The sequence below is a fragment of the Acipenser ruthenus genome, chromosome 7, assembly GCF_902713425.1.
Source record: "Acipenser ruthenus chromosome 7, fAciRut3.2 maternal haplotype, whole genome shotgun sequence".
In the NCBI taxonomy this organism is placed as follows: Eukaryota; Metazoa; Chordata; class Actinopteri; order Acipenseriformes; family Acipenseridae; genus Acipenser; species Acipenser ruthenus.
The window spans coordinates 13,875,786-13,884,622 of NC_081195.1; the positions used below are offsets into that span (position 1 = coordinate 13,875,786).

The window sequence follows — 8,837 nt, forward strand, 5'->3', positions numbered from 1 at the left end:
TTCGGCATTCATGCACGAATGCAAGGGAATTGCAGTCGACGCAGAAAGCTTGTTTTACAGACAACACTCAGTTTAACACAGCGGTCTTTTATTACTCAACAGTGCTCATTTTAAACAAAGAAATTGAAATAATTTTACACATCTGTTTCATGAATATTTCTCTTAAACAGTTTTAAAGATTTTATTCAGTTTCTGTATCTTTTTTTTTCGGTTCTGTGTATAAGAACATAAGAAAGTTTACATTGGTTCTGGAAAATGGTAGCCTTTGTACTGTAAACCAGTTAAGGACATGGTATGTGTTTGTAGCAATGGTGTGTTTATCTGCATTTCAATAAAGTCCCTTTTGAACCTTCATCACATGGATCCTCCAGTTGTAGTGAGTGTTATATCAACATTTTGATTTTTGACTGCATCTTTTTACAGCAGTGGAAGTAACATCAACTACACATGCTGGTTTATTCAGGACATAAACGACTGGTTTCACAGACTCTGCTTAGCACTAATCCTAATGTCACCTTAGGAGGGTAATAAACTGACAGACAGACAGAATATATTTTATAGGATACAAAATAGCCTCTTGTGCATACAGGTTTTAGCTTGCATCTGTAATGTGTCTTTTTTTAGTTAACCTTTAAAGAATGCCTTCTGTTAACTTCCAGCATACTCAAGATATCCCTTTGCATTTTCTACCACCTTAACAAAGAAATGCTTCTTTTTTGTATACATTCAAGGTTATTTATATTTTATATTGCATTAAACAGCATTATTTGTTTAAACGTGTATACCGGTAATTCAATTTTGTTTGTGCGACAAAGAAACAAGAAATAGCTGGTAACAGGGAGAATATGTACATACTGTTTTTAATAAAAAAGAAAAACAACAACAAAACTTGCCGTGTGCATGAAATTATATCTGAAATGACTAAGTGAACATCTTTTGTAAAAATGAAGTCTATAGGATGAAACTAGATTCATAGAATACAATCAGCAGTTTACTTCTTCTCTGGAAAGATACTGCAACACGATCCATGTTGTCTTCTTTAATACTGTCCTCTGTACTTATTGCAGAATCCTGGAATAAAACATAAAATGTGGGCAATCAAATCGGACCAGGGTAAATAACAATAAAAGAGATAGTTAACAACATACATCATCATAGCCTGAACATTGCCAGGGGGTTTAACCATTTTTGGTACTTGTTACAGCGCTTTCTTGCTAAGACATCCGGGGTCTATTAAAAGGACCTTAACCGTGGCATATCATAATTCATTTTACAGACAAAAATACACTTAACAGACTCAAACACACTTTTAGAGATGTTGGCTATTCTCAAAGTCATCTTCTTTTAATTATTTAAACAATTGTAGTATTTAGATCCGTCACTCTTAAAATCAATTGAATAGATCCCCTCTATTTAATACAAGCAGTGCTGCACATATGTTTCTGTCTTCAAAGGAGAAAAGTGCATTTTGAGAGGTGCAGGGTCGGTTCCCAGTGGAAATTGTTAAGTTTATTCTTACCGTCCTGAGCCACACGCCTGTATTTCCCAACCAAGCAGAGCCCCTCCTGCTTCTTCCTGACAATCCTCTGTGACTCTGGGGTCAGGCCTTTAGGGTCACGGGAGAAGATGAAGGAGTAGCTGTCCAAGCAGGTGCCATCCCAGCTCTGCTCGCGGCAGGAGTAGTGGATGGCATAGTTGTCATAGTCTGTGTCTATAACCCAGTGGTTGTCAACTGAATATGAAGAAAAAGCAGAACTTGTCAAAACAAAGAGCATTTTATACTTGCTGATACCAGAAACCCCCTGCTGTTATACAAGTGCAGTTTTTCTAAGTGAAATCCGCTGTTGTAGAAGTCCACAAATAAGTAACCCAAGAGTGAACACAAGTTACCAGGAGGCTGGACTTTTTTTTCTGTACGTACAGTAGCATTGGAGCAGTATTTCAACACAGGGTAGTGGTTAGTTGTATATTATCCCAATACTAAAGTATGAATAAGTAAAATAAACATATTTGGTCAAATACTATATTATTAAACTTTTAAAAACTTGCAGTTGTCCAAAACAAACCACATGCAGTAAATACATTTAAAAAATAAAAAAACATAAACTGAGGAGATTAAACAACTCATTTTGAAGTGCTAAAGAAAAAAAAAAAAAAAAAATATATATATATATATATATATATATATATATATATATATATATATATTTACATACGTCCTTGTTGAAGTACAGCTGCAGCTCCCCAGTACTTCATCTTGAATTTAGCAGGGTCAACTGTATCCTCAAAAGTGCCAAACATTTCTGCACACAGCTCCCAGTTACTAAAGATCAGGAGACATTACATAAAGTGATAACAACTGCAAGAAATCACAAGAAATGTCACAGATCATGTTTTTCAAAAAATATATAAGCTGTACTTACTTTAAAATGATGACTCTTCCCTCGGCTGTGGCGGTCATTACACCATCCTCATTGATAACATAGTTAGCTTTTATGTTATCTAGAAGAAAAAGTCCCTCTGGGTCTTTTTTGGCAACAGCGTACCATGTTCCTGCATACTAAGGAGAAACTCAAAAATCATTATCTGACTGGAGAAAGAAATATAGACCAAATAAATGAGCGAGACATAGCAATGGAAGAAAAATTGAAAACAAGATCTTTAATGCTTTGAAAGATGAGAAAAAGAGAAAATCACAATTAGATGATAAAAACTTACTCTGTGTCTATCAAAATTTTGCATCACGTTGATGTTGCTTAGTAAGCAATTATCTTGTGCCCAACAGCTGGCAACAAAGCACAGAGCTACTAATAAGCGAAACATCATTTCACCAGTACAGAATGTCAAGATCTGAAAAAAAAAACACATTAATCACATCTATGATCTATAATCTCTTCTTGAAGCAAAAGATTCCATCCATGAAATTTTGGAGTTTTCATCTTTTTGTTGTATGCACTGCTCAAGCAATACATATTTAAAATACTCTGCCAAAAATGAGTGTTCTCTGTTAGCAAGTATGATTCTAGTTGAGAGATTACCTGTAAAATAGTCACCAGGTTTTATGCCAAACTGCAGACTCCAGTTAGTTGAGCGGCTTATATAGAGAGTGCTCTGTTTGGGATCTTCTTTCGTCATACCCCCAGGGTGTTTGTTTCAATTTCAATTGGCCAGGTAAATCAATGAGGTTGAGGCCCTGTTCCAAAAAGCCGCTTTCATTTGCTCTGTCACCTTGACCTCCATTTATCAAAATCAAAAAGTGTGTTTGAGGCTGAGAGTCTAGTTTTGTTATGGAAAAACAGCCTGAGTGATGATAAATTAGCTAAAAATAAAAAAAAAGTTTCAGCTCAGCATCTGGTATCTATTAGCCAAAACCTGTTAAACAGTTAACGCAATCCAGGTGTTTACCCTCTGCCACTTCTTAGTGCTTCAGGACTTGCTTTCATAACATTTTCTCTTGGCATGTTTCATTTCAACAGTAACAGGGCTCACTCAGAAATGTTCAGGTTCAACGGGATGTTACAAACTCTGGCAAGCTCTGTCTGCAGGGGCAAAAGAAACACTGTTACAAAAACACTATTGTAGTGTTTTTGGGCATTTGGGATCAAGATAATTAACTAGAATGTTGGCAGGCACCAGTTTCCTTATGTAACTTAGAACCTGCAGTTCTCATGTGTTATGTCAGTGCACTATCCTCTCAGTTAAGTTGTGCAATATGGACACAGGCTATACTTTGTTAAATATTTTCTAAAGTAAAGTAAGCGTTGTATATGAGAACTCAGTCCTAATATCTAAATGCTGAAAAAGCTAGTGGGAAACCTTTAAAGAATAGGTCCAACATATCATTGTGCTGATCTTTATGGAAAGTGTACTGTCTAACCCAAATGGTAAAGACTGGCCCTATCTATACTTCATTGGCCAAATTCCTGTGAGGAACAAGACAGGGTTGCCCTTTAGTCTCTATTTTGTTTGTACAAGCAATTGAACCTGTCAGTGCACAATGCTGGAGGCTTCATAGAGGAACTTCATGCAGGATACATGTCTAACTATTAGAAATTGTAATACACTCAGCACAGTGTAAAACCGTAAAAAGGACTGCAACAGACTTGTCTGCCAAACAACTGGTTATTTAATGTTTCTGGACTGCAAGGTAATTCACCAGGACACAGAAATATGCAGTGTAAAGTAAGTTATAGTAGCTTGAAACTTAGACCCTTCAGTTTGCTTTGTACAATATGACAAAACAAATGATAATAGCGTTATGGTAATTAGTCAAAGCAACTTCCACAGTACTAAATTAAAGAAATTGTCTCAAAATTACTCCGCTTAATCTACTGTAAATTACATGCACTTACAATGGGGGCTCCTAGTTTTCCATAAAGCCTATGCTTCATTCCGGATTCCGGATATAAGATATTTTACACTAGTATGTGACAAAGCAACTCTTATATTATTACATAAAAGACATTCTCTAAAAATGACTTAGCCATGAATACCTTAAGTTACAGCAGTTACAATGGGAAGTCTTTAGTAGTTTCCCCAAGGACAAATCAAATTTTACTGGATGCAATCAGAATAATAAAAGAAGTACTGGACCTTCAATATTTCTAGAATCACTTTTTAAATGAACATTTATACGATAAGATGTTTTAGTTATCTAAACACATACATGCATAGATTTCAACTCTATATCATGGCTTGCCTCTCCTTTTAGGTAATCTTAATAAGCATTTTATGTAATACTAAAAAAAAAAAAAATTACAAAGATAAAAAGAGGGGAAATGTGTTCTGAAGAAAAAAAAAAGTTTTGTGAGAAGAGGAAAAGTGTTTTTGGAGATAAGAAGAGTGTTTTTTTAAAAAAAAAAATAAATAAAAAAAATAAAAATGGGAAGAATCGGCCAGAGGAAACAACAGCAACATCAGCAGGAGGCGCAACAACAGCAGTGCGGAGCTGGTCGCAAGTCCCGCCGCGTCTCTACCATGCTGGACGTCTGCCTCACCTGCCTGAAAGGTGAGGAATGGTGATTCGCCGTTGGCGAAGTCGGGCACGTAGCACCTGACCTACCCACTCCATGGCAGGAAAGGGAGGAGCCCGAGCGTCCATCGACAGTGGGAGATTACCTGCGTCCTCCGAGGCAGTCTGGTCCATTCTCCTCTGAGGGGATCTGGGACTGGCTGGTAGAGCCTGAGAGGGATGTTGAGGAGGCCCTCCCCGTTGTGACCCAGCGTCCCTCCCAGACATCGCAGCCATGGGACTCAACTACCTGGCTGCAGATATGGGAGGGGCCCCGCTGCTATTTCCAATGCAAGAGGGAGAAGCCCCGCTGTCCCCTGCGACTGAGGGAGAGCTGCACCCGTTCCCAGCGAGTGAAGGAGAGCCCCACCAGTCCCCCGCGGCTGAGGGAGAGCTGCATCAGTCCCCGATGATGGAGGAAGACTACCTGATGCTCTCGCCTCCACTGCCAGGGGAAGACTACCCACTGCTCCCACCTTCGCTGCCAGGAGACTACCCGCTGCTCCCACCTTCGCCGCCACGGGAAGACTGCCTGCCACTCCCGCCTCTGCCGCTAGAGAGACTACCTGCAGCTCCCACCTCCGCCACCTCTGATCTCCTTGTCCCTCTGATCTCCTTGCCCCTCTGATCTCCTTGCCCCTCTGATCTCCTTTCCCCTCTGATCCCTGCTCGCTCAGATTCAAAGAAACTACAAGACTGCACCTGGAGCCCTCAGCTCTCAGTATTTATCCATTGAGGTCAAGGGCCCTGACCCCCGGAGAAACACAAGGTAATAGAATGCTGAAACTTGACTGCTGTCCAGGATTGGTAACAATACTCTTAAATATCTATCCAGGTATTGTGCGATCCCTTGTTGTAGTGTCCGTATGTATTAATATTTCTTTGTTAAATTGTTGTTTAAAACCTTAGTTCTCATTGTTTAATGTGATATTAATTGGTGTAACTGTTTTGTGTGATTTTCAAACTGATTTTGTTGCATGCTTAATAAATACCATCTTTCTAAGAAGAGATTCCCAGTATTGAGTCATTCACTCATGTTGAACAAACACGATTTATGAACTTTGAACAGTCTGGTATGTGGTCTATTTTTGACTTGTTGTAACGTGTAAATCCTCCATTGTTTTCAGAGAGCGATATTGAAAACAGGTTTGTACATTTTAATAGGACACAGTTATTGTTTAAAGACTATTAACAGTCTACAATAGTCCCTACACTACTCACAAATAAGTGATCTTGTTTGAACTAACTCTATTCACTACTTTATCTAATTGCCAAAGTATTCCTGTGGTAAACATGGATACATGTACAATCAATATAATAGTTCTTGAATGTCAAATGTACTTATTGAACTGAATAGGTAACAGAACGTCTCTCAATCGATTAGTGATCCAGTATTAATACTGTATGCTCTTTTCTAATTTTAGGCTTGACTCAACTTGATGGTCGGTATAGATACACGCATATATTTTATTAAGATATAGTTACAGAGAGGATAGCATAACCTATTGAGCCTGATATGGAAAAATAGCAAGACACGCAGGGAAGGGAGTTCTTTTAAAAGTCAGGTTTGTATTATTATTTATTTCTTAGCAGACACCCTTATCCAGGGCGATTTACAATTGTTACAAGATTTCACATTATACAGATTTCACTTTGTTTTTTTTTTACATACAATTACCCATTTATACAGCTGGGTTTTTACTGGAGCAATCTAGGTAAAGTACCTTGCTCAAGGGTAGAGCAGCAGTGTCCCCCACCTGGGATTGAACCCACGACCCTCCGGTCAAGAGCCCAGAGCCCTAACTGCCCTAACTAACTACTCCACACTGCTGCTGCAGACTGTGGGGTTTATTGATGTAGTGATATTGTGAATGTTTTTTTACAAATGAAGTTTTTATTGTTAAAAGCAAGTGGCAAAGAATAGAGGTTTAGTAGTGAAATGAATCATGGTTGTAAAAAAAAGGCTGTTTTCATCCCCTGAGTTTTAGAAATCTGAAAATGTCCCCTGTGAAATGTCTTTTACTCGCTATTTGCCTGGTTTTATTTAGATTACTTTTACAAAGATTTGTTATACTAGATCTGTACTTAATGAGCCCTTCCTTGCACTAATCCGTTTGCTGAAAATAGCTATGGGCTGCTTGTCTCTATAAAGCATATACTTTTCAATTGGTTTAATAGAGTGTTTATTTATAGCTATGGCCAAAAGATTTGCATCACCCTATATTATGGCTTCCAGTAAACTTTTTCAATATCACTTTGTAGTTTATTTGATTACATGATGTTAAATAAAATATCTAAATTATGTTCAGATAGGTTTTTTTGTTGTCATTATGTCTCAATCACATAATTCTAGGTGACGCAAAACTTTTGACCAGAGCTGTATATTCCCTCCTGCTTCTCAGACATCACTTGAGTTCATCAAAAGAGTGCATCAATGTGAGTATTTGTAGCAAAAGTATAGAATATGTATGAACAAAATTATACAGTATTTTGTCATGGGTGGGCATGGCAATAATTGTTATCCTTTAGCCAGACATTGCCCATGACATTAATACAACATAGTTTTTCATGGCACATCTTGTTTGTGCCACACGTTTTCTATAAATATGATATCAGTAGCAATACTGAAGCTACCCTAACTCATATCATTGTAATTTATCCACTTTTACAGCTCGTGCCTTCACACAAGTGAGCTGGCTGTCAAGAAGTACATTCGTAACACTCTTTAAAGTCTGTTTGACTTTATGTAATGTTTTGAAAATACATTTTGTTTTAAATGATATGCAGTATACTTAGCAATAGAATGTAATGCAGCTTGCAGTATGCAGTATGTAACTTTTCATGACATAACATTAAAATAACTCATGGAAATGTAACCACATGAATGGTATTATGTGTTTAGAACTTGTAATCAAAATGATGTGTAAAGCAATGCTGAAGAAATAAACAGGAAACAACAGTGGTCAATGTGGAACTATTTCAATGTATCTTATCATTTACAAAAGTGGGAACACAAGAGAAATAGCAACAGCAATACTTCCAACATCCAACATACAGTAACCTCATACAGTAAAAACAAATGATACACACAACAAGGACTCCTAGGGTGCCCTGTATTTTTACAGCAGACAGACCAATTAAGAGTTTCTTTGAAACATATTGCAAGTTAACCTTTCAATTAGTCTTATGGTTTAGTGCACCTGTTGTATATTATTATTTGTTTATTTAGCAGACGCCTTTATCCAAGGCAACTTACAGAGACTAGGGTGTGTGAACTATGCATCAGCTGCAGAGTCACTTACAATTACGTCTCACCCGAAAGACGGAGCCAAGGAGGTTAAGTGACTTGCTCAGGGTTACACAATGAGTCAGTGGCTGAGGTGGGATTTGAACCAGGTTCCTCCTGGTTCAAAGCCCTTTTCTTTAACCACTGGACTACACAGCCTCCTATATGTAAAGTTATTCTTATTCACTTAGGATGCAGACATATAAAATACTGTATATGAATATTATCAAAGTCAAATCATAACACTTTGCATTCTTTATCAATCCCTGACTTACATTATGGGCTGCCTAATAGATCAAATAGGAATAACGTTCGTTATTATGCAATGATCTAAGAGTGTGATTTCACTACTGACTGCTGACAAACTAATCAAACTTTTAAACACATTTGCTGTGCAAATTGTAGGGAGGAATATATCACTTGTGGCCTTTGATTGGATTGTCTAAACTAAAATGATCGTGGTTGGGATTTACAGGCTAAGAATGCTCAGTGGTTTAATGGCTTGACGTCACATTATTAGCGGCCTCTTGGATCCCCTTA

General features: G+C 37.7%; 1 protein-coding gene across 1 annotated transcript; it reads right to left on the minus strand.

Annotated features, from left to right (window-relative positions):
- Positions 1-844: 844 nt before the first annotated feature.
- LOC117415477 (retinol-binding protein 4-B-like) lies at positions 845-3,192 on the minus strand. The gene is made up of 6 exons (XM_034025907.3): positions 3,039-3,192; positions 2,719-2,850; positions 2,424-2,560; positions 2,217-2,323; positions 1,520-1,732; positions 845-1,071 (listed from the first exon to the last, which is right to left on the minus strand). Exons 2-6 carry the CDS (start codon positions 2,824-2,826, stop codon positions 1,040-1,042), a joined length of 597 nt encoding a protein of 198 aa, XP_033881798.2. The 5' UTR covers positions 2,827-2,850; positions 3,039-3,192; the 3' UTR covers positions 845-1,039.
- Positions 3,193-8,837: the final 5,645 nt, after the last annotated feature.

What these genes read in the sequence shown, in the direction of transcription:
- LOC117415477 (XM_034025907.3), bottom strand. Translation starts at nt 2,826, where the DNA reads ATGATGTTTCGCTTATTAGTAGCTCTGTGCTTTGTTGCCAGCTGTTGG. An exon ending in GGAAGAGTCATCATTTTAAA is followed by an intron (nt 2,324 to 2,423) that starts GTAAGTACAGCT and finishes CCTGATCTTTAG; the next exon opens with TAACTGGGAGCTGTGTGCAG. An exon ending in CAGGCGTGTGGCTCAGGACG is followed by an intron (nt 1,072 to 1,519) that starts GTAAGAATAAAC and finishes GTTTTATTCCAG; the next exon opens with GATTCTGCAATAAGTACAGA.